This window comes from Piliocolobus tephrosceles, unplaced genomic scaffold (genome assembly GCF_002776525.5).
Source record: "Piliocolobus tephrosceles isolate RC106 unplaced genomic scaffold, ASM277652v3 unscaffolded_108, whole genome shotgun sequence".
In the NCBI taxonomy this organism is placed as follows: Eukaryota; Metazoa; Chordata; class Mammalia; order Primates; family Cercopithecidae; genus Piliocolobus; species Piliocolobus tephrosceles.
The window spans coordinates 2,323,254-2,348,484 of record NW_022291865.1 but is presented as its reverse complement, the minus strand read 5'-3'; the positions used below and the strand labels follow the sequence as shown (position 1 = coordinate 2,348,484).

Sequence of the window (25,231 nt, the reverse complement as noted above, 5' to 3'; positions counted from 1 at the left end):
CTTTTTTTTTTTTTTGAGTTGAAGGAATTGGCAAAAGTTTATTTTATTGATCATGGTTGTTTTCTAAGTACTGAGACCCAAGTTGTTGCTATTGTTGTTTTTTATTATAGTTTAAATTCTAGGGTACGTGTGCACAAAGTACAGGTTTGTTACATATGTATACATGTACCATGTTGGTTTGCTGCACCCATTAACTCATCATTTACATTAGTTATTTCTCCTAATGCTATCCCTCCCCCATTCCCCCACCCGACGACAGGCCCCAGTGTGTGATGTTCCCCGCCTTGTGTCCAAGTGTTCTCATTGTTCAGTTCCCACCTATGAATGACAACATGCGGTATCTGGTTTTCTGTCCTTGTGATAGTTTGCTCAGAATGATGGGTTCCAGCTTCATCCATGTCCCTACAAAGGACATGAGCTCATCCTTTTTTATAGCTGCATAGTATTCCATGATGTATATGTGCCACATTTTCTTAATCCAGTCTATCATTGATGGACATTTGGGTTGGTTCCTAGTCTTCGCTATTGTGAATAGTGTCGCAATAAACATACGTGTGCATGTGTCTTTATAGCAGCATGATTTATAATTCTTTGGGTATATACCCAGTAATGGGATGGCTGGGTGAAATGGTATTTCTAGTTCTAGATCCTTGAGGAATGGCCACATTGTCTTCCACAATGGTTGTACTAGTTTACACTACCACCAGCAGTGTAAAAGTGTTCCTATTTCTCCACTTCCTCTCTAGCATCTGTTGTTTCCTGACTTTTCAATGATTACCATTCTAACTGGTGTGAGATGGTATCACACTGTGGTTTTGATTTGCATTTCTCTGATGACCAGTGATGATAAGCATTTTTTCATGTGTCTGTTGGCTGCATAAATGTCTTCTTTTGAAAAGTGTCTGTTCATATCCTTTGCCCACTTTTTGATGGGGTTGATTTTTTTGTGTAAATTTGAGTTCTTTATAGATTCTGGATATTAGCCCTCGGTCAGATGGGTAGATTGCAAAAATTTTCTCCTATTCTGCAGGTTGCCTGTTCACTCTGATGGCAGTTTCTTTTGTTGTGCAGAAGCTCATTAGTTTAATTAGATCTGATTTATCTATTTTGGCTTTTGTTGCCATTGCTTTTGGTGTTTTAGACATGAAGTCCTTGCCCATGCCTCTGTCCTGAATGGCATTGCCTAGGTTTCCTTCTAGGGCTTTTACGGTTTTAGGTCTCACATTTAAGTCTTTAATCCATCTTGAATTAATTTTTGTATAAGGTGTAAGGAAGGGATCCAGTTTCAGCTTTCTACATATGGCTAGCCAGTTTTCCCAGCACCATTTATTATATAGGGAATCCTTTCCCCATTTCTTGTTTTTGTCAGGTTTGTCAAAGATCAGATGGTTGTAGATGTGTAGTGTTATTTCTGAGCCCTCTGTTCTGTTCAATTGGTTTATATGTCTGTACCAGCACCGTGCTGTTTTGGTTACTGTAGCCTTGTAGTATAGTTTGAAGTCAGGCAGCATGATGCCTCCAGCTTTGTTCTTTATGTTTAGGATTGTCTTGGCAATGCGGGCTCTTTTTTGGTTCCATGTGAACTTTAAAGTATTTTTCCAATTCTGTGAAGAAAGTCATTGGTAGCTTGATGGGGATGGCATTGAATCTGTAAATTTTTGGGGCAGTATGGCCATTTTCACGATATTGATTCTTCCTATCCATGAGCATGGAATGTCCTTCTATTTGTTTGTGTCCTCTTTTATTTCATTGAGCAGTGGTTTATACTTCTCCTTGAAGAGCTTTTCACATCCCTTGTAAGTTGGATTCCTAGGTATTTCATTCTCTTTGTAGCAATTGTGAATGGGACTTCATTCATGATTTGGCTGTTTGTCTGCTACTGGTGTATAGGAATGCTTATGATTTTTGCACATTGATTTTGTATCCTGAGACTGTGCTGAAGTTGCTTATCAGCTTAAGGAGATTTTGGGCTGAGAATATGGTATTTTCTAAATATACAGTCATGTTATCTGCAAACAGGGACAATTTGATTTCCTCTTTTCCTAACTGAATACCCTTTCTTTCTTTCTCCTGCCGGATTGTCCTGGCTTAGGAGTAGTGAGAGAGGGCATCCCTGTCTTGTGTCAGTTTTCAAAGGGAATGCTTCCAGTTTTTGCCCATTCAGTATGATATTGGCTGTGGGTTTGTCATAAATAGCTGTTATTATTTTGAGATACGTTCCATCAATACTTAGTTTATTGAGAGTTTTTAGCATGAAGGGCTGTTGAATTTTGTCAAAGGCCTTTTCTGCATCTATTGAGATAATCATGTGGTTTTTGTTGTTGGTTCTGTTTATGTGATGACTTATGTTTACTGATTTGCGTATGTTGAACCAGCCTTGCATCCCAGGGATGAAGCTGACTTGATCGTGGTGGATATGCTTTTTGATGTGCTGCTGGATTTGGTTTGCCAGTATTTTATTGAGGATTTTTGCACTGATGTTCATCAGGGATATTGGTCTAAAATTCTCTTTTTTTGTTGTGTTTCTGCCAGGCTTCGGTATCAGGATGACGCTAGCCTCATAAAATGAGTTAGGGAAGATTCCATCTTTTTCTATTGATTGGAATAGTTTCAGAAGGAATGGTACCAGCTCCTTTTTGTACCTCTGGTAGAATTCAGCTGTGAATCCTCTGATCCTGAACTGTTTCTGGTTGGTAGGCTACTAATTATTGCCTCAATTTCAAAGCCTGTTATTGGTCTATTCAGGGATTCAATGTCTTCCTGGTTTAGTCTTTGGAGAGTGTATGTGTCCAGGAATTTATCCATTTCTTCTAGATTTTCTAGTTTATTTGTGTGGAGATGTTTATAGTACTCCCTGATGGTAGTTTATATTTCTGTGGGATTGGTAGTGATATCCCCTTTTGTCATTTTTTATTGCATCTATTTGATTCCTCTCTTTTCTTTATTAATCTTGCTAGAGGTCCATTTGGTTGATCTTTTCAAAAAACAAGCTCCTGGATTCAGAGATTCTTTTGCAGGGTTTTTTTGTGTCTCTATGTCCATCAGTTCTGCTCTGATCTTAGTTATTTCTTGCCTTCTGCTAGCTTTTGAATGTGTTTGCTCTTGCCTCTCTAATTCTTTTAATTGTGATGTTAGGGAGTCAATTTTAGATCATTCCTGCTTTCTCTTGTGGGCATTTAGTGCTATAAATGTCCCACTACACACTGCTTTAACCGTGTCCCAGAGATTCTGGTATGTTGTGTCTTTGTTCTCATTGGTTTCAAAGAACATCTTTATTTCTGCCTTCATTTTGTTATTTACCCAGCAGTCATTCAGAAGCAGGTTGTTCAGTTTCCATATAGTTGTGCAGTTTTGAGTGGGTTTCTTAATCCTGAGTTCTAATTTGATTGCACTGTGATCTGAGAGACTGTTTGTTGTGACTTCTGTTCTTTTACATTTGTCGGTGAGTGCTTTACTTCCAACTCTGTGGTCAGTTTTGGAATAAGTGTGATGTGGTGCTGAGAAGAATGTACATTCTGTTTATTTGGGGTGGAGGGTTCTGTAGATGTCTATTGGGTCTGCTTGGTGCAGAGCTGAGTTCAAGTCCTGGACATCCTTGATAACTTTCTGTCTCGTTGATCTAATATTGACAGTGGGGTGTTAAAGTCTCCCATTATTATTGTGTGGGAGTCTAAGTCTCTTTGTAGGTCTCTAAGGACTTGCTTTATTAATCTGGGTGTTCCTGTATCAGGTACATATATATTTAGGATAGTCAGCTCTTCTTGTTGAATTGACCCCTTTACCATTATGTAGTGGCCTTGTCTTTTTTGATCTTTGTTGGTTTAAAGTCTGTTTTATCAGAGACTAGGATTGCAACCTCTGCTTTTTTTTTTTCTGCTTTCCCTTTGCTTGCTAGATCTTCCTCCATCCCTTTATTTTGAACCTATGTGTGTCTCTGCACGTGAGATGGGTCTCCTGAATACAGCACACTGATGGGTCCTGACTCTTTATCCAATTTGCCAGTCTTGTCTTTTAATTGGGGCATTGAGCCCGTCTACATTTAAGGTTAATATTGTTATGTGTGAATTTGATTCTGTCATTATGATACTAGCTGCTTATTTTGCCCGTTAGTTAATGTAGTTTCTTCCTAATGTAGTCTTTACAATTTGGCATGTTTTTGCAGTGGCTGGTACCGGTTGTTCCTTTCCACGTTTAGGGCTTCCTTCAGGAGCTCTTGTAAGGCAGGCCTGGTGGTGACAAAATCTCTCAGCATTTGCTTGTCTGTAAAGGATTTTATTTCTCCTTTGCTTATGAAGCTTAGTTTGGCTGGATATGAAATTCTGGGTTGAAAATTCTTTAAGAATATTGAATATTGGTCCCTACTCTCTTCTGGATTATAGTTTCCGCCGAGAGATCTGCTGTTACTCTGATGGCCTTCCCTTTGTGGGCAACCCGACCTTTCTCTCTGGCTGCCCTTAACATTTTTTTCCATTTCAATCTTGGTGAATCTGATAATTTTGTGTCTTTGGGTTACTCTTCTCAAGGAGTATCTTTGTGGCATTCTCTGTATTTCCTGAATTTGAATGTTGGCCTGCCTTGCTAGGTTGGGGAAGTTCTCCTGGATAATATCCTGCAGAGTGTTTTCCAACTTGGTTCCATTCTCCCTGTCACTTTCAGGTACACCAATCAGACGTAGATTTGCTCTTTTTTCACACAGTCCTATACTTCTTGGAGGCTTTGTTCATTTCTTTTTACTCTTTTCTCTCTAAAGTTCTCTTCTCGCTTCATTTCATTCATTTGATTTTCAATCACTGATACCCTTTCTTCCAGTTGATCGAATTGGCCACTGAAGCTTGTGCATGCGTCACGTAGTTCTTGTGCCATATTTTCAGCTCCATCAGGTCATTTAAGGTCTTCTCTACACTGTTTATTCTAGTCAGCCAACTGTCTAATCTTTTTTCAAGGTTTTTAGCTTCCTTGCGATGGGACTGAACATCCTCCTTTAGCTTGGAGAGGTTTGTTATCACCGACCTTCTGAAGCCTACTTCTGTCAACTCGTCAAATTCATTCTTTGTCCAGCTTTGTTCCGTTGCTGGCGAGGAGCTGCGAGCCTTTGGAGAAGAGGTGCTCTGGTTTTGAGAATTTTCAGCTTTTCTGCTCTGGTTTATCCCCATCTTTGTGGTTGTATCTACCTTTGATCTTTGACGTTGGTGACCTACAGATGGGGTTTTGGTGTGGATGTCCTTTTTGTTGATGTTGATACTATTCCTTTTTGTTTGTTAGTTTTCCTTCTAAGAGTCAGGTCCCTCAGCTGCAGGTCTGTTGGAGTTTGCTGGAGGTCCACTCCACACCCGGTTTGCCTGGTTATCACCAGCAGAGGCTGCAGGACAGTAAATGTTGTTGCCTGATCCTTCCCCTGGAAGCTTCGTCTCAGAGGAGCACCTGGCTGTATGAAGCGTCAGCTGGCCCCTGTTGGGATGTGTCTCCCAGTTAGGCAACACAGGGGTCAGGGACCCACTTCAGGAGGCAGTCTGTCCATTCTCAGAGGTCAAACACTGTGCTGGGAGAACCACTGCTCTCTTCAGAGCTGTCAGACAGGGATGTTTAAGTCTTCAGAAGTTTCTGCTGCCTTTTGTTCAGCTATGCCCTGCCCCCAGAGCTGGAGTCTACAGAGGCAGGCAGGCCTCGCTGAGCTGTAGTGGGCTCCACCCAATGTGAACTTCCTGGCTGCTTTACCTACTCAAGCCTCAGCAACGGTGACGCCCCTTCCCCAGCCGGGCTGCCACCTCACAGTTCTATTTGGGACTGCTGTGCTAGCAGTGAGCAAGGCTCCGTGGGTGTGGGACCTGCTGAGCCAGGTGCGGTATATAATCTCCTGGTGTGCCCTTTGCTAAGACCATTGGAAAAGTGCAGTATTAAGGCGGGAGTGTCCCGATTTTCCTGCTATAGTCTATCACGGCTTCCCTTGGCTAGGAAAGGGATATCCCTGACCCCTTAAACTTCCCGGGTGAGGCAATGCCCCGCCCTGCTTTGGCTTGCCCTCCGTGGGCTGCACCCACTATCCAACCAGTCCCAGTGAGATGAACCGGTACCTCAGTTGGAAATGCAGAAATCACCCGTCTTCTGTGTCAATCACGCTGGGAGCTGGAGACAGAGCTGTTCCTATTCGGCCATCTTGGAATCCAGCTCTCATTCATTTTTATAGATGAATGATATTCCATTTTATGGGCATACATTTTACTTTTTCATTCCTGGTTGTAGTTTGAGATTTGTGAGCTTCTCAATCTTTCTGAAATTCATACTTTCATCAAATTTAGGAAGCTGCTGGGCATTATTCCTTCAAATATTCTTTCCATACCTTTCTCTCTCTCTTCTCCCTCTGATGAATTCCTACTATGTGGATGTTGATACACTTAAGGGTGTCCCATAGGTCTCTCAGGCTTGTCTTTATTCTTTTTATCATTTTTATCTCTATGTTCTCCTGGTTTCCTTTAGGTTCTTCGTCTATGGTTTTTTTTTTATTTTTAGCTCTTTGAGATATTTAAGACAGTTCATTTAAAATCCTTGGTCTGGTGAGTCTAATGCTGAGGGTTCCTCTTCGAAGTATGTATACTTTTTTAACCCTGTAAATATGCTATACTTTGTTTGGCATATATGGATGCCTCGTAATTTTCCATTGAAAACTGAATGTTTTAAAGTGACAACTCTGGAAACCACAATCTGCCCCCTCCTTGGGGTTTGTTAGCTGGTAATAACATGGGTTGTCTCTTTTACTTAGTAACTTTTCTAAATCATTTTTGTAAAGTCTGCATTGTTAGACCTGTGTGGCTACTGGAATCTATATTCCTTTAGCTTAGTGGTCAGCTAGTGTTTTGACAAAGATTTCTTAAACACCAGGAGCCAAAGACAAAAAAGAACAGAATATTCTCCCAGTCTTTGCACCCTGGGGCAATCCTTCAATGCTTAGCTGGGCCAATTAAAGCTGTTCCTTAATCTTCACTTTTTGCTTGTACAGAGCCTAAAGGTTAGCCAGAATGAAAGCTTAGGGTCATCTAAGGTCTTTTCTGATCATATGTCCAGTCGTGAGAATATACATGCCTTTCTTCATATCTCAATATACACAGAAGCTTTAAAAAGCCTTGTTCTTCCACAAATCTCCTTTCTGGACCCTTTCCTTCTCATGCTTGACAGTCTCTCTATTGCTTATCCCCACTGTTATCCCCTTCCCTATGTACACAATACTTCTGCCTTCAAATGCTTTTGGCAAACACAACCCAGGAAGCCACTCCAGCCCTGGGAACACTCTAAATTGGGGAAAACAGAGGCAAGTCCTTGCATGGGTCCTTCAGGGAGCCTCCAGACAGGTGAAAACACACAATGGCAAGTCTTTAAGAAAAAGGTCTGTATTAGTTCCCCTGGCACTAGCGACCTGCACCATGACTGTGGGTTGCCATCTTCCTGCCTCTGAACTGGGAAGGAGGGTATGGTAAACAAATTACAATATCACAGCACTTTCTTAATGTAATGTAGCAGCTTCTTTCTTTGTTGAACTTTTTCCTTATTAAGTTTTGGCTCGATTTCAAAGTTCTGTGAAAGTTGCATGTGACAGTTTTCATCAGCTTACTAGTTGCTTTTGTGGAAGCATGGAGACCTGGACTTCACTACTTGACAATTCTTGGTAATATCATTCCTATTAGCTCCATTTTATTATGTAAGAAACTGAAGCACAATAACATTTCTAAGGGAAATATTAAGTTATGAAGTTGGGATTTCAAAATCTAGGACACCTGACCCCAGAGCCTGGGCTCTCAACTACCATCTCAACTATTAATTATTTTGTTCTCCGTAACAGAACTATTTTTTTCTTTTTTCCCTTTTTCACAGTCTACCGCTAGCTTATGAACAGAATTATTTTTAAAGTGCTGTCTTCATGGTATGATCTCAAAATTGTAAGTGCCCTTCAACAGAACTTTTTAACCCCATGAGTAAGGTAATTAAAGCTACAAGTGACAATCCAGTTATTGATGCTGTCAGACAGACAGACTACAAGAGTAGTTTTGTTCCCAGAACATGCTATTTTTGATTAAGCACTGCGTTGTCAAAATTGCAATGGTTACAAAACTAAACATACTCCTACCATACAATCCAGCAATCATACTCCTTGATAGTTACCCAAATGAGTTGAAAACTTATATCCACATAAAACCCTGGACACAAATGTTTACAACAGCTTTATCTATAATTGTTATAATTTGAAAGCAATCAAGATGTCCTTCAATAGATGAATGGATAAACTGTGATATATCCAAACAATGGAATATGATTCAGCACTAAAAAGAAATGAACTATCAAGCCACCAGAAGACATGGAGGAACCTTAAACGCATACTACTAAGTGAAAGAAGCCAATCTAAAAAGGTCACATATTTGTACAACTCAAACTAGATGACATTCTGGAAAAGGCAAAACTATGAAGACATTAAAAAGATCAGTGATTGCCAGGAGTTCAAGGCGAAAGGAGAGACGAACAGGCAGAGCACAGAGGATGTTTAGGCACTGAAACTATTCTGTATGATACTACAAAAGTGAAGATGTCTTTACACGTTTATCAAAATTCATACCATGTACAATGCAGAGTGAACCTTAATTTAAACTACAGACTTTGGTTGATAATGACATGTCAACATGGTTCATCAATTATAACTGTGTGCCACTGTGGCGCAGTATGTTGATGATGGGGGAGGCTAAGTGTACAGGTATAGACAAGGCATGGGGGACCTCTCTTTTTTTGTTTTTGAGACAGAGTGTTGCTTTATTGCTTAGACTGGAGTACAGTGACATGATCATGGCTCACTGCAGCCTTGAACTCCTGGGCTTAAGTGATCCTCCCACTTCAGCCTCCCTTGTAGCTGTGACTATAGGCATGCACAACCACGGTGGGTAATCTGGGTTTTGTTTGTTTGTTTTTAAGACGGAGTTTTGCTCTTGTCGCCCAGGCTGGAGTGCAAAGGTGCGATCTTGGCTCACCGCAAACTCCGCCTCCCAGGTTCAAGCCATTCTCCTGCCTCAGCCTCCCAAGTAGCTGGGATTACAGGCATATGCCACCATGCCCAGCTGATTTTATATTTTTAGTAGAGACGGGTTTCGCCATGTTGGTCAGGTTGGTCTCAAACTCCCGACCTCAGGTGATCTGTCTGCCTGGGCCTCCCAAAGTGCTGGGATTACAGACATGAGCCACTGTACCCAGCCAACTTTTGCTTTTTGTAGAGATAGGGTCTCAATGTTTTCCAGGCTGCTCTTGAACTCCTGGGTTCAAGTGATCCTCCCACCTTGGCCTCCCAAAGGGCGTAAGCCACTGCAATGGCCTCTCTGCACCTTTTATTCAATTTTGTTGTGAACCTAAAACTGCTCTAAACAATAAACTCTATTAATTTTTTTTTAATTGTAATGTTAAATGTATCACATTATTGCTTAAATCCAAAAAAACTGAGTTAATCAAAATATTCAAGTGTTCTCTTTTATCATTCTTTCCTTAGAAGAATGGACATGCAGAGGACCTTTCTTCCATAAACATATAGGGTTTTTTTTCTTTAGATGGAGTCTTGCTCTATTGCCCAGGCTGGAGTGCAGTGGAACGATCTCGGCTCAATGTAATCTCCGCCTCCTGGGTTCAGGCATTCTCCCACCTCAGCCTCCCAAGTAGCTGGGATTACAGGCATGCGCCACCACGCCTAGTTAATTTTCCTTTTTTTTTTTTTTTTTTGTATTTTTAGTAGAGACAAGGTTTCACCACATTGGCCAGGCTGACCTTGAACTCCTGACATCAGGTGATCCACCTACTTTGGCCTCCCAAAGTGCTGGGATCACAGGTGTGAGCCACTACACCCGGCCCATAAACATATATATTTAATCAGAGCTTTAATGAAATAGGATAGAAGTACTGAATTTGTGAGTATCCTTTTTGTTTTTTTGAGACAGAGTCTCATTTTGTCACTCAGGCTGGAGTGCAGTGGTGCAATCATGGCTCACTACAACCTGTGCCTTTTGGGCTCAAGTGATTCTCAGGCCTCAAGCACTCAAGTAGCTGGGATTACAGATGTACCCCACCACACCAAGCTAATTTTTGCACTTTTAGTAGAGACAGGGTTTTGCCATGTTGACCAGACTGGTCTCAAACCCTGGCTTCAAGTGATCCACCCACTTTGGGCCTCAAAAATGCTGAGATTACCACTGAACCCAGCCTGTGAATATCCTTTAAATAGGATTATAAGGTATTTGCCTTGGACTACATTTTCAGGAAGAAAGATCAAAAGATAGTTAATTCTTTCATTTCTTTTGACTATATTTTGACTAAGTATTCCTAAATACTACTTGTGGTATTCAACAGGGTCACCTTTCAGCCAGTTTTAATCACTGTAACAAGACTCAAGCTTTGAACAGAACTCAAAGTATGCTGTGCACAGAAGACAACTGAAGAAAGCACAAGAGCCAATATCCATATAAATGAATGTTCACCTTCAACAATAATTCTGTTGTCGTTGTCTTTGTTTTTGAGACAAGGTATGGCTCTATCGCCTAGAGTGAAGTGGTGTGATCTTGGCTTACTGCAATCTCTGCCTCCCAGGCTCAAGCCATCCTCCCACATCAGTCACCCAAGTAGCTGGGACTACAGGCGCACGTGCCACCTTCTAGCTAATTTTGCCATCATTTTTTGCAGAGACAAGATTTCACCATATTGCCCAGGCTGGTCTCAAACTCGTGAGCTCAAGCGATCCACCTGCTGTGGCCTCCCAATGTGCTGGGGTTATAGGTGTGAGCCACAGCGCCTGGCTTAACAATAATTTTTTGAATATAGTTTACAACAACAAATTATTGCTTAACTAGACAAACTGCATAAAATCTATTTTAAATGACAGCCACTGTTTTTGTGAGGAAAGATGGAAACTCACTGCTATGGTTTAGATATCTGTCCTCCCAAATTTCATATTGAAATGTGATCCCCAATGTTGGAGGTGAAATCTAGAGAGAGGTGTTTGGGTCACGGGGTCAATCCCTAATGAATGGCTTGGTGCCACTGTCCTTTCAGTAATGACTTCTCCCTCTATTGGTTCCTTGATGATTAAAAAAGAGTCCGCTATGTCCTCTCCTCCTCCTCCCTCTTTCCTTCTTCCTCCCTTGCCATGTGATCTGCACACACAGACTCCCCTTCACCTCCCACCATGAGTGGAAACAGCCTGAAGCCCTCACCAGAAATAGATGCCGGCCCCATGCTTCTTTCAAAGCCCACAGAACAGTGAGCCAAATAAACCTCTTTTCTTTATAAATTACCCAGCTCCAGGTGTCCTTCCATAGCAACATAAACAAACAAAGACACTCACTCTCACTTTCTTGGGGCCATAAATTGCTACGAAAAAGAACTTTTAAACTGTGCGTACATATGGATCTAGCAATTCTACCTCCAGGAATTTAGCCTAAAGATCATAAATGTACACAGAGATACAGCTAGACATTAGGAACATGACCTTATCCATAATAGAGAAAATTTGGGAACAACCCAAATATTCATCAATTGGGAGTTAATTATTAAAATCATAATAAAATGGAACACTAAGCAGCCATGAAAAGGTGAAGTAGTATTCAAGGTACCAATTTGGTAGTAAAAATAAAAAATTATACAACAGTATATAATATGATCTTATTTTGGTTAATATGCATGTGTTCTGTGTAATCACACCAAACTGTGAACACTATGAGAACATAAAATTACAAAGGATTTTTACTTTTAAATTATAGAATTAAAAACTTATCCCAATATACAATTCTTCTGAGATCAGAAAATAAACTTAAAAGCAAATGTAGTTAAAATATTAATCACAAGACTGCACAAAATTCCAAGATAATGAAACTCATGAATGTTCAAGAATAGAGAATTGAACAAATTGCAATGTATTCATACAATAAGACACTATACAAGCATTTAAGTAACGATGTAATACAATATTTACCAAACTGAAGAGATGTCCATGTTATATTGCTAAGCTACAAAAAAAGTCATATAATACATACTGTAAGATCCCCTTTTTAAAATAAATATCAACATGCCCATATACAAAAGACTAGGAAAATAAATACATCACTGCATGGTATTATAGATTACTATTTTCTTCTTTTCATTTATGTATGTCGTCTCCATTTTCACAGTGAATATATGCCTATTAGTAAAAGAAAATCCAATGAATATCTTTTTTCCTTTTTTTTTTTTTTGAGATGGAATCTCACTGGTCACCCAGACTGGAGTGCAGTAGCGTGATCTCAGCTCACTGCAACCTCCACCTCCCAAGTTCAAGTGATTCTCCTGCCTCAGCTTCCCGAGTTGCTTGGATTACAGGTGCCTGCCACCATGACCAACTAATTTTTGTATTTTTAGTAAAGACAAAGTTTCACCACGTTGGCCAGGTTGGTCTCAAACTCCCAACCTCAAGTGATCTGCCCACCTTGGCCTCCCAAAGTGTTGGCATTATAGGCGTGAGCCACTGCACCAAGTCCTAATGGCTATCTTTTGTTTAAAAAAATTAACAAAGATTGTCATGCCTAACCTACTTTCAGTTAAAATTCTGTATAAATAAAACTGGGGTTTGGGTAGTGAGAATACTTTCAGAATGGCAGAATAAGAAACTCTGAAAATCTACTCATCTATAAAAGCAACAAAAACACTGACACAAACTATCAAAATCAACTTTTGGAACTTTGGAAATTAAAGTCTTTCAACAATACAAAAAATGTTTCTTCGAGAAAGGTAACTGAATCTAGGAAAGAAAAGCAAGCTTGAGATGTCTGTGTTCACCTTAATCCCATCCCTCTCTCCCAAGTTCCTTAAAACCAAAGTCCCTGAAACTGTTAACTGCTGAGAAAAACAACAGCTTAGCAGCCACTGGGCAAAGGGGGCGGGGGAAGGGAACACAGAGTTTCACTGTTGCCTAGGCTGGAGTGCAGTGGTGTGATCTCAGCTTACTGCAGCCTCCACTTTCTGGGTTCAAGTGATTCTCCTGCTTCAGCCTCCCAAGTAGCTGGGATTACAGGTGTGCACCACCATGCCTGCCTAATTTTTGTATTTTTGGCAGAGACGAGTTTCACCATGTTGGTCAGGCTGGTGTCAAACTCCTGGCCTCAAGTGATCTGCCCACCTAGGCCTCCCAAAGGAAAAAACAAATTTGGAGGTCCCTAAAAGACTGATCACCTGAGCTGTCTGGCAAATTGCTGAAAAGCTCCATTCTCAGGGCTTGTCTTTATCTGACCTGACTCAGAGATCACCCAGTGTCAACAGCCCTGTACTCAAAGCATTTGCCAAACACACTGAATAGCAATCCTTCAAGATCACAGCTGCCTGAGGTGACATTACCAACCGGGGCTACTAAAAGGCTGATCGGAAACTTAAAAGGAAAAACTGGAGAGTGGGATGTCCACAGGGACTTTGGAAAGCTCCAAAATATTCCTGGAAATCTAGAAGGCCATATGCCCAGGGCTGTGCACAGGTCCAGGAGAGACCTGAGAAGGCCCTAATCACTCGCTGGCTGATCTTAAGGCTCTGTGCAAGCAGGAAGTAAAAGTTAAGACAAAGTGTAAACTGCGAAAGAGGCCAGACACAAGGCCATGTATTATATGATCTCAGTTATATAAAATGTCCAGAAAAGGCAAATACAGAGACAGAAAATAGATTACTGATTGTCAGAGGCTGGGGGCAGGAAAAATGGGGAGTGACTGATAATGAGTAAGGGGCTACTTTTGGGGACGATGAACAATTCTGGAACTAGACTTTGAGTGGTGCTTGCACAACTTAAGAATACTAAAAACCATTAAATTATGTGCTTTAATATAATAACTTTAACAATAACTTTTAGGCTGGGCGCAGTGGCTCACAGCTATAATCCTAGCACTTTGGGAGGCTGAAGTGAGATGATTACTTGAGCCTAGGAGTTCCATACCAGCCTGGGCAACATGGTGAGACCCAATCTCTACAAAAAATTTTTAAAAATTAGCCAGGCATGGCGGTATGTGCCTCTGATCTCAGTTACTTGGGAGTCTGAGGCAGGAGGATCACTTGAGCCCAGGAGGTCAAGGCTGCAGGGAGCCATGTTCACACTACTGTTCTTCAGCATGGGCAAGAGTGAGACCTTGTCTCAAAAAACAAAACAAAACATAACTTCTGTCATATGTATATTATACTTTCATAACGTTGTTATAAAATTAAAAACTTTAATCAGCCTTGTAAAAACCATAATCCAACATTGATAGATGTCATCCTTCCTCTAAATTTTTAACTGGTGATGTTTTGAGGAATTAGTTATTATGAATTTGAAAATAGTATCCATACAATGCATACTTATGAAAACTTAAGACATATTTACAGTTTTAGACCTTATTTCAATTTTCCAAACTCTCTTTCAATTATATTTTATCACAGATAATTTTAGATGAAGTTTAAGAGTTCTTATTTTTAATAAGTTTCTTCCTGTTTACAGATATGTATTGAGGGATAATTATAAAAGCAATACAGATGTACAGTAGAAAATATAGAAATACAGAAAACACAAAGAAGAAACTAAAAATCACTCATGGTTATCATCCAGAGATCCAACCATTTTTAAGATTTTGGTTGGCCGGGCGCGGTGGCTCAAGCCTGTAATCCCAGCACTTTGGGAGGCTGAGACGGGTGGATCATGAGGTCAGGAGATCGAGACCATCCTGGTCTACACGGTGAATCCCTGTCTCTACTAAAAAATACAAAAAACTAGCCGGGCGAGATGGCGGGCGCCTGTAGTCCCAGCTACTCGGGAGGCTGAGGCAGGAGAATGGCGTAAACCCAGGAGGCGGAGCTTGCAGTGAGCCGAGATCGCGCCACTGCACTCCAGCCTGGGCGACACAGTGAGACTCCGTCTAAAAAAAAAAAAAAAAAAGATTTTGGTCTATAGCTTCCAGACTTAACTTTCTTTTCAAATGTTAGCATAATATGGGAGAACAATTCAAAAATACATGAATATAAGAAAACTAAAATATGTGTTCAATGCCCCAAATCCCCAAATATACTTACAGTTTTGTCTCCAATAAAGGTAAGGTTTGTTCCATTCTCCTTAGCCTTTAAATATTAAAAAATAATAATAATTAATTCAGAACTTCTTGGTTTTAGCTGCCCAAGTTCCTGTAGCCTCTGCCTGAGTCTGCTCCCCAGGTGCAGCACTCCCTCCCTGGAGATGTAGCGAGCATGGGTGTCTCCTGCACCACCAAAGATTTTACTGCACTCTCAGAAATATATAAGGAAAACAATTACCTCCTGTTTTTCTCCTAAAAGAGGCAGTCGATGCATAAAATCTCCAGAAAAGCTCTATAAAAGAAACACAAAACTAAAAAAATTAAAGGTGTGTAAATACTAGAAGAAAAGTGTAGCTCAAAATACAAAGAAATGGTTAAAACAAAACACCACACCCTAATTAGTAAATATAATAACACAGCATCAGTAGACAAAACATTTCCAATTAACCACAAACAAGTGAATAAAACCCTGCTGGGAACTAGAAAATAGTATCAAACCAAAATGGCCTTTCAATTTTTCTATGAGAATAATAAACATTTAAGAATGACAAAGTCTTAGATATAGGATGTATACTTAGGATAGAAGAATCTTGGATCATTTCCCCTCATTTTACAGGTGAGTAAAATGTGGCTCAAAACTACAAAGCTTTAGACAAAGAAATAGGATTTAAACCTAATATTTTTTTTTCTTTTCTTTTTTTTTTTTTTTTTTAGGCAGAGTCTTGCTCTGTCGCTCAGGCTGGAGTGCAGTAGTACGATCTTGGCTCACTGCAAGCTCCACCTCCCAGGTTCAGGCCATTCTCCTGCCTCAGCCTCCCGAGTAGCTGGGACTACAGGTGCCTGCTACCATGCCCAGCTAATTTTTTTTGTATTTTTAGTAGAGCCGGGGTTTCACCGTGTTAGCCAGGATGGTCTCCATCTCTCGACCTCGTGATCCACCTGTCTCAGCCTCCCACAGTGCAGGGATTACAGGCGTAACCCACCGCACCCAGCCTAAACTTAATATTCTTGACACTTAGGATTGCTGTCCCTTGCACCGTACTACATTTCATGCCTGTAAAAAACTACACTAATTATCTTTCTTACCAATTATCGGTAGATGAGGCATTCTCCTTCCTGAGTAATGAGATTGTGTAATTCAACCTGTTACATTAGACTGGAGGAGGAGAGGAAACCTTACCAATAAGCCAATACCCCGGAAAGATTATAGCACATCTAAAAGTAGTCAGCCTCAGGCAACCAGAGGCAACAGGTGGCTTTTCATAATCGAATCCAGGAAAGACCAACCAACCCTCCCAGTCTAAGGGATAAATTTGGAAAACCAACAGAAAGCATACAAACTACACAACATCACACTGTTTCTAGTTTTCTTTACCATTCTTTCACCATCTTAAAGCTATTTTCTTTTCCCTTCAAGATCATAAAATCTAAGTTATAATAAAAGCTGAACTCTTCCTTCAATTACCAATTACTTCATCTGCTCATCAACTATCAATTTTTTTTTTTTTTTGAGACCAAGTTTCACTCTCATTGCCCAGGCTGGAGTGCAGTGGCACGATCTCAGCCTTCTGGGTTCAAGTGATTCTCCCACCTCAGCCTCTCGAGTAGCTGGGATTACATGCCCGGATAATTTTTTTTTGTATTTTTAGTAGAGACAGGGTTTCACCATGTTGGCCAGGTTGGTCTTGAACTCCTGACCTCAGGTGATCTGCCCACCTCAGCCTCTCAAAGTGCTGGGATTACAGGCCTGAGCCACCGTGTCCAGCCTCAATTACAATTCAATGATTAAATTTGTCTTCTTAATAATAAACTTTACTTCCAGTAATTTGACAGTTCAAGGCAAGTTGCTAAATATTCCAAAACGATTTTTAAATATAGAAAGGACAAGTATAGATGATAATTACTATAACTATTTTAACACATATAAAACTTTTCTATCAAAAAATTGGTATTAGATTACTATTTCTAAAACAAAATTTCCTATCAGAATCCCCACTTACATTACATATATGTAAGCGTGAAAAATATGATTATTCACATCTCCCTCTTTCTACAAAATTAAGGTGTGAAATTGAACTCTAAGACGATGATACCCTTCTGATTTCAGATCTATAGCAGTAACATTTTAAAAATCTGATTTTTCTAGGAACATATTAAAGAGATGAGGAGACCAGAGAATTAAAAATATGAGGTTTTAAATGTCTATCAACAGATGAATGGAAAAACAAAATGTGGTACATACATATCATAAATCATCATTTAGCCTTAAAAAGGAATGAAATTCTGATAATGCTACAACATGGATGAACCTTAAAAACATTATGCTAAGTGAAAGAAGTCAGACAAAAAAACCACAAAAGTTGTATGATTCTATTTATATGAGGTATCTAGAATAGTCAAATTCATGGAAAGTAGAAGAGTGGTTAACGTGGACTTGGGGCTGGAGGGTGGGGAAGTTTTGCTTAATAGGTATGCTGTTTTAGTTTGGAAAGATAAAAGTACTAGACATGGGGCTCAGCCCGGTGGCTCACAACTGTACTCCCAGCATTTAGGGAGGCTAAGTTGGGTAGATCACTTGAGGTCAAGAGTTCAAGACCAGCCTGGCTAACATGGTGAAATCCTGTCTCTACTGAAAATACAAAAGAATTAGCCAGGTGTAATGGTGTGAACCTATAGCCCTAGCCACTTGGGAGGCTGAGGCAAAAGAATTGCTTGGACCCTGGACAGAGGTGGAGACTGCAGTGAGCCGAGATTGCACCACTGCACTGCAGCCTGGGGGACAGAGCGAGACTCTTCCTTGGAAAAAGAAAAAAAAAAAAGTACTGGAGATATGGAGATGGTTGATGGCTGCACAGCAATGTGAATATACTTAATGCCACTGTATTACACACTTAGAAATGGTTAAAATGGTAAATTTTATGTAGTGTATATTTTACCACAATAAAAAAAAATGGGGGTTTGCTTTTTACACACAAAGGAAAATACAATCTCTCTTTGATGAGTATGTAAGTGGCTTACTATGTACCTATCAGAACATGCTTCCACTTACTTCTACCAAAAGAAATACTTGAGGAGTGGGAAGAGAATACAGCCAAAGGCTGGGCGCGGTGGCTCAAGCCTGTAATCCCAGCACTTTGGGAGGCCGAGACGGGCGGATCACGAGGTCAGGAGATCGAGATCATCCTGGCTAACACGGTGAAACCCCATCTCTACTAAAAAAAAATACAAAAAACTAGCCGGACATGGTGGCGGGTGCCTGTAGTCCCAGCTACTGGGGAGGCTGAGGCAGGAGAATGGCATAAACCCGGGAGGCGGAACTTGCAGTGAGCCGAGATCCGGTCACTGCACTCCAGCCTGGGCGACAGAGCGAGACTCTGTCTCAAAACAAAACAAAACAAAACAAAAAAGAGAATACAGCCAAAAATACAGACATTCCATTTTTTACCTATTCTATTTATCTCCAACCACTTGCAAAGATTACCTGTGTTTTAAAGAGTTCACTGCAGTTCTGGAACAATTTTGATGACGTCTGATATCTCCCAGACAAGCCTCTTTTTTCCTTAAGTTTTTCCAAATACATCTCTACTTCTTCTGCCTGGAAAAAGAGATAATACAGAGTAGTTAATTCACCTTTCAAAAAATAAGATATAAGAGCACAACAAATAGTTCACCTGTAGTACAAATATAATTCTGAGTTTGCTATTTTAAAAATGAACAGCATCAGATAAAGGCTCCATATAAAAGTTCTAAGAATCGAACACTATTAGACTCAAGGGCATAATTCTAGTCTTTGGTTCACAAGGCATAGTTCTACTAACAATTCTGAGTAGACTGGGAAACTGCCAAAGTGTACAGGGTTTTGTCACATTAAAATATATTTAAGAGTTTACTTGACCAAATTAACAACATCAACAGAAAGATATTCATGCTCATAAGCTAAGATAGAGCACAAAATTTGTTGCAAGCATGAAACAAGGACAATCTTTTTTAAAAAAATGCAAATAGGGAGGTAGAAACAGAATGGAAAAGGTCTGAACAATTCAATTCAGAACTCTATATATATACTTTTAAAAAAAATTTTATTTTAGGTTCAGGTATACATACGCAACTTTGTTACATAGGTAAACTCAACTCACAGGGGATTGTTTCACAGATTATTTCATCACCCAGGTACCACCTAGTACTCAAGAGTTATTTTTTCTGATCCTCTCCCTCCACCCTGAAGTAGGCCCAGTATCTGTCGTTCCCCTCTTTGTGACCATGTGTTCTCATCATTCAGCTCCATCTTATAAGTGAAAACGTGATATTTCGCTTTCTGTTCCCGGGTTAGGTTGCTAAGGATAATGGCCTCCAACTCTTTCTGTGTTCTCACAAAGGAAATGATCTCTCATTCTTGTTTATGGCTGCATATGTACCGCATTCTTTTTTATGGCTGCATACATACCACATCTTATTTATCCAGTTTACCATTGATGAGCATTTAGGTTGATGCCATGTCTTTGCTATTGTGAACAGTGCTGCAGTGAACATACGTGTGCATGTGTCTTTACGGTAGAATGATTTATATTACTTTGGATATATACCCAGTAATGGGATTGCTGGGTCAAATGGTAATTCTGTTTTTATCTCTTTGAGGAACTGCCGCACTGCTTTACACAGGGGCTGAACTAATTTACACTCCCATTAACAATGTATAAGCATTCCCTTTCCTCCACAACCTTGCTGGCATATATTATCCTTCGACTTTTTAATAATAGCCATTCTGATGTGAGATGGTATCTCATTGTGATTTTGATTTGCATTTCTCTAATAACCAGTAATACAGACCTTTTTTTTCATATGCTTGTTAGCTGTATGTATGTCTTCTTTTGAAAAGTGTCTGTTCATATCCTTTACCCGCTTTTCTATGGGGTTGTTTTTTGCATATAAATTTAACTTCCTTATAGAGGCTGGATATTAAATCTTTGTTGGATGCACAGTTTGCAAATATTTTTTTCCATTCTGTAGGTTGTCTGTTTACTTTGTTGATAGTTTCTTTTGCTGTGCAAAGGCTCTTCAGTTTAATTAAATCCCATTTGTCAATTTTTGCTTTTATTGCGATTGCTTTTGGCATCATCATGAAATCTTTGCCACTTCCCATGTCCAGAATGGTATTGCCTAGGTTGTCTTTCAGGGTTTTCATAGTTTTGGGTTTTACATTTAAGTTTTTAATCCATCTTGAGTTGATTTTTGAATATGGTGTGAGCAAGGGGTCCAGTTTCAATCTTCTGCATATGGCCAGCACATTAATGCAACACTATTTACTAAATAGGGAGTCCTCTCCCCATTGCTCTCTTTTCTGTTCCACTGGTCTTTGTGTCTGTTTTGGTTACTGTAGCCCTGTAGCATAGTTTGAAGTCAGGTAATGTGATGCTTCCAGCTTTGTTCTTTGAGCAATATATTTTCAGTGCTCAAGTATTCTGGATTATGGCAATTCTCAAAAGTGTGGTCGCTGAACCCTTTCACAAGGGTCTATGTGGTCAAAACTATTTTCATGGCCAGGCATGGTGGTTCAAGCCTATAATCCCAGCACTTTGGGAGGCTGAGGCAGGTGGTTCACCTGAGGTCAGGAGTTCGAGACCAGCCTGGCCAACATGGCAAAACCCCACCTTTACTAAAAATACACAAATTAGCCGGGTGTGGTGGCAGACACCTGCAATCCCAGCCACTTGGGAGGCTGAGGCCAGAGAATCACTTGAACCCAGGAGGCAGGGATTGTGGTGAGCTGAGATCACGCCACTGCACTCCAGCCCAGGCGACAGAGTGAGACTTTGTCTCAAAAAAAAAAAAAAAAAAAAAAAATAGTATGCTATTTGACTCGCAATGATATTACGAAAGCAATAGTGGGTAAAACTGCTGCCCCTTATCAGGAACTAAGGCAGTGGCACTTAATTGTACTAGCAATCATATTCTTCACAGTCACAAACTGGCAGTTGTTAAAAGTGCCAGTTTTATGTAAGAATATCCTTGATAAAACAGTAAAAATTGGCTCAAGCCTGTAATCCCAGCACTTTGGGAGGCCGAGACGGGCGGATCACGAGGTCAGGAGTTCGAGACCATCCTGGCTAACATGGTGAAACCCCATCTCTACTAAAAAATACAAAAAGCTAGCCGGACGAGGTGGCTGGTGCCTGTAGTCCCAGCTACTCGGGAGGCTGAGGCAGGAGAATGGCGTAAACCCGGAAGGCGGAGCTTGCAGTGAGCTGAGATCTGGCCACTGCACTCCAGCCCGGGCGACAGAGCGAGACTCTGTCTCCAAAAAAAAAAAAAAAAAAGTAAAAATTATTAATGTTATTAAATCTGGACATTTTGAGTACCTGACTTTTTAAATAATCTAGGTGACAAAATGGGAAGTATGGAAAATACAATAAATTACTGTCCTGAGATAAAGCACTCTGCAACTGCTTTGACTTGTGAGTTAAACTAATCATTTTTTTCATGAAACACATTTACTTGAAAGAATGACCGAAAAACTACCATTACTCAGATGTGGTTATTTGACAGATATTTCTCTGGAAATGGGCAATGGAGGCTGTCACCTCAAGGAAGACAACTGACAGTATTCACTGCCAAAATAAAATTTGAGATTTCAAGCAAAAACTGGAATTGTGAAGAATGTATATCTGCTACACTGAATTTAACTCCTTCCAAAACTTAACAACCTACTGATGAGATGAAGAGGGCAGGGGATAGTTACAAACAATATAAGTTTTAGCTAAATGTGAAATGAGTTAATATTTAGAAAATGTATATAATTCAGTCAACTACTATGTTCTAAATGACCAATAAATGATGCTACAAGATCACACACAGGTAAAAGATACATTCATAGCACTGGATTTTTTTTATCAGAGTACAAAAGAAGTTCACTAATATTTCAGATTCCACATTGCAACTAACCTTTAAAAACTTCCACTTGTTGAGTTTTGGTATAGAATCAAAAAAGAATATCCTCAGTTATCTGAAAAGGCCATTAAAACACCATTCTTTTTCCCAACTATATATCTGTATGAGGTCATTATTTTCTACATGTACTTAAATCAAATTATTGCAACAGACTGAGTGAAGAAGGGAATATAAGAATCCAGTGATCTTCTGTTATGCCAGATAGTAAACAAATTTACAAAAATACAAAACAATCCTACTATGTAGTTTTCTTGGAAAAATAGTTATTTATATTAACATGTAATAAGTTTATTAGTGCTACTTTAAAATTAATAAATATTTCTATATTTTCTCAGTTGTAATTTCTAATAGCATAAAGGCTTTCTGGAATCTGCAATAATTTTTACAAATATAAGAGTTCTGAAACCAAAAAGTTTGAGAATTGATAGTCTGCAAATTGGGAAGCGTGTGTTCTAGTTTCAGCTCTCCTCCTCCATAGCTACATGATACTCTTTCCTCTATGAAATCAAGAGACTGGAACCAGATAATCACTAACGTCCAAGAAAAGTCTGTAATTTTATGTTCGTTACCTTGAAGTTGTAGATTTCATTGTAACAATCAGCACTTTTCAGATACCAGGTTATATTCAAAGATAGGTCACAAGGTTCTCCATCAACTATAAAAGAAGAAATCTTTGTTAACAAAACATAATTCCCCAACAAAGCATTTTTCCTAAACTGTTAACCTGTATCCTATTTATTTCCTACCCTAAACTGAGATACTCAAAGACTATCCTTTCTCCAATCATAAGGTATTGAAATAATATAGCAAAAAAAGCTGTATATTAAGATAAAAGTATTGTTGTTCATAGAAAAATAGCAGGTAGGCAGTTTTTAACCTCTTGAAACTGTGGATCTCTTCTTATGCCATAAAGTTCTAACTTCTGGATCTCTATTGGGAAAAACCTGGGAGTGATAAAGCAGTCCTAAATTAAAGCCAGTCTTCTATTATTTAAGTATTTATTGAGCAGGCTAGGTGCAGTAGCTCACACCTATAACCCCAGAAGTTTGGGAGGCCAAGGCAAGGGGATCACTTGAGCCCAGGAGTTCAAGACCACCCTAGGCAACATAGTGAGAACTCATCTCTACAAAAAATGTTTAAAAAGCTAGGTGTGGTGGTACTTGCTTGTAGCCCCAGCTACTCAGGTGAGGGAGGCAGGAGGATCACTTGAGCCCAGGAAGTCCAGTCTGCAGTGAGCCATGATGGTACCACTGCACTCTAGCCTGGGCGACAGAGCAAGACCCCATCTCGAAAAACATAAATAAATAAATATGGCACACTGTTAGGCCAAAAAGGGAAACGAGTGGAAACAAATTATTAAGACCCTTCAAAACGCTAGTTGAGACAAGGAATAACAAAATTAGGAATGCATGTCACAGGGCAATATTCGTAACTGTTAAATGGTGTTAAATGATGATATACATAATAGTGGATAATAGTTCCACTGAGAGCATAATTCATATCTTGGACCTTGAAAGATATCAAGATAGAACAGAAAGAGCAATGAACGCAAAGCAAACATGGCTGTGGAAGGCAGAAATAGCAAAAGCAAAGATAAGAGTATCAGATTTTTTTTTCAAAGCCTACCTTAGAAGAGGCCTCAAGGAAGCTCATATTATCATGGAAGCTTCATAAAACTCATTAAACACAGTTTGGAACACAGTATTCTAATGAATCAAAACATTATTCTGAAGACTTGGGAGGGTAAATCTGACTATATGACTGATTAGCTGGAGGAAGTCAGTATTCGCTTTTATCTCTGATTCTAGCTGTGAAAGGAAAAATATACTAAAGACTCCCTACTTTATACAAATGTGACAAAAATAAACATGACTGCATTTAGGAATCTACTTTTGGTTCATAATAAAAGATACAACCTAATTATAAGCTTCCTTTTTTCCTTCTTTTAAACTGTTTTCTCAAACTAATTTTTAAATGACCAACACATTTTCAAAGGACTCTACTAGAATGTTGAAAAATTTAACTTGTTGGATAGAATTTATGGAAATGGTAAAAAGCAATCAGGCTATGAACTATTCAAAAGAATCCACAGAGATAAGATTAACTAGTAAAAAGCCACTAAGAACACATCCCCCAAACAGGAGACTTGTAAGGAAATTTGGCAGCAAAAATACTGCTGTTTATGTTAAAAGACAACATTTAGAATCTTAAATGAAAGGTTTCAAGAGACAATGAAAACGGTTACAGCTATTCCATGGAAAGCTATATACCATTCCCCAAAAAATACAAAATCAAAGACAACTGGTAAATATGAGAAAGCACAGGAATAACAAAGAAAAAGATAATGTAAATATTAAAGTGTCTCAGGCTGGGCATGGTGGCTCACACCTGTAATCCCAGAACTTTGGGAGGCCAAGGCAGGCAGATAACTTGAGGTCAGGAGTTCAAGACCAGCCTGGCCAATATGGTGAAACCCCATCTCTATTAAAAATATAAAAATTAGCCAGCATGGTGGCACACGCCTATAGTCCCAAGTACTTGGGAGGCTGGTGCAGGAGAATCGCTTGAACCCGGGAAGCAGAGGTTACAGTGAGCAGAGATCGCGCCATTGCACTCCATCCTGGGCGTCACAGTGAAACTCCGTCTCAAAAAACAAGAACAAAAAATAAAGTGCCTCAAATCCTCCAAAAACAATGAAATATAAACACTTCAAAATATGCAGTTGGGGCCAGGCATACAGACTTAGGTCTGTAATCCCAGTTACTTGGGAGGCCAAGGCAGGAAAATCACTTGAACCTGGGAGGCAGAGGCTGCAATGAGCCAAGATCACGCCACTGCACCCCAGTCTGGGTGACAGAGTGAGACACCATCTTAAAAAAAAAAAAAAATGCAGTTGGTTTAACTTGGCAAAACACCACTAGATCAAACTACAAGTGAAAAAAAGACTGAACCTAATAAAAAAATAGAACAGCAAACAGGCTGTCAGACCATTCCAAAAGACAAGGGTTACTAGGTTACCTAGAAAACCAATCTCATAAGGCCAGTGTCAGAGTAGATTTGATCTAAATCAAATGTAAGTCATTGGTCAGGAGACTGATTACATATTCATGAACATAGCATATATTCTTCAGAGAAATTCTACCTGCTGCTTTCACTCCCACTAGAATGTAAGCTCCATGAGGGAAGAACTTTTTTCTACCACTTCCCTGTAGTCTATGCAA

The 25,231-nt window shown here is 39.7% G+C and overlaps 1 protein-coding gene across 4 annotated transcripts in view; it reads right to left on the bottom strand.

Annotated features, from left to right (window-relative positions):
- LOC111529158 (transmembrane protein 87A) overlaps positions 1 to 25,231 on the bottom strand; it is a 64,533-nt gene that overhangs the window by 36,626 nt on the left and 2,676 nt on the right. For all 4 annotated transcript variants that reach the window (XM_023196010.3, XM_023196012.3, XM_023196011.3 and 1 more), the window contains exons 3-6: positions 22,580 to 22,665; positions 18,547 to 18,660; positions 15,304 to 15,357; positions 15,067 to 15,111 (exon numbers count right to left, since the gene is read on the bottom strand). In XM_023196010.3, the coding sequence (XP_023051778.1) occupies positions 15,067 to 15,111; positions 15,304 to 15,357; positions 18,547 to 18,660; positions 22,580 to 22,665 (299 nt within the window). The remainder of the gene's footprint in view (positions 1 to 15,066; positions 15,112 to 15,303; positions 15,358 to 18,546; positions 18,661 to 22,579; positions 22,666 to 25,231) is intronic.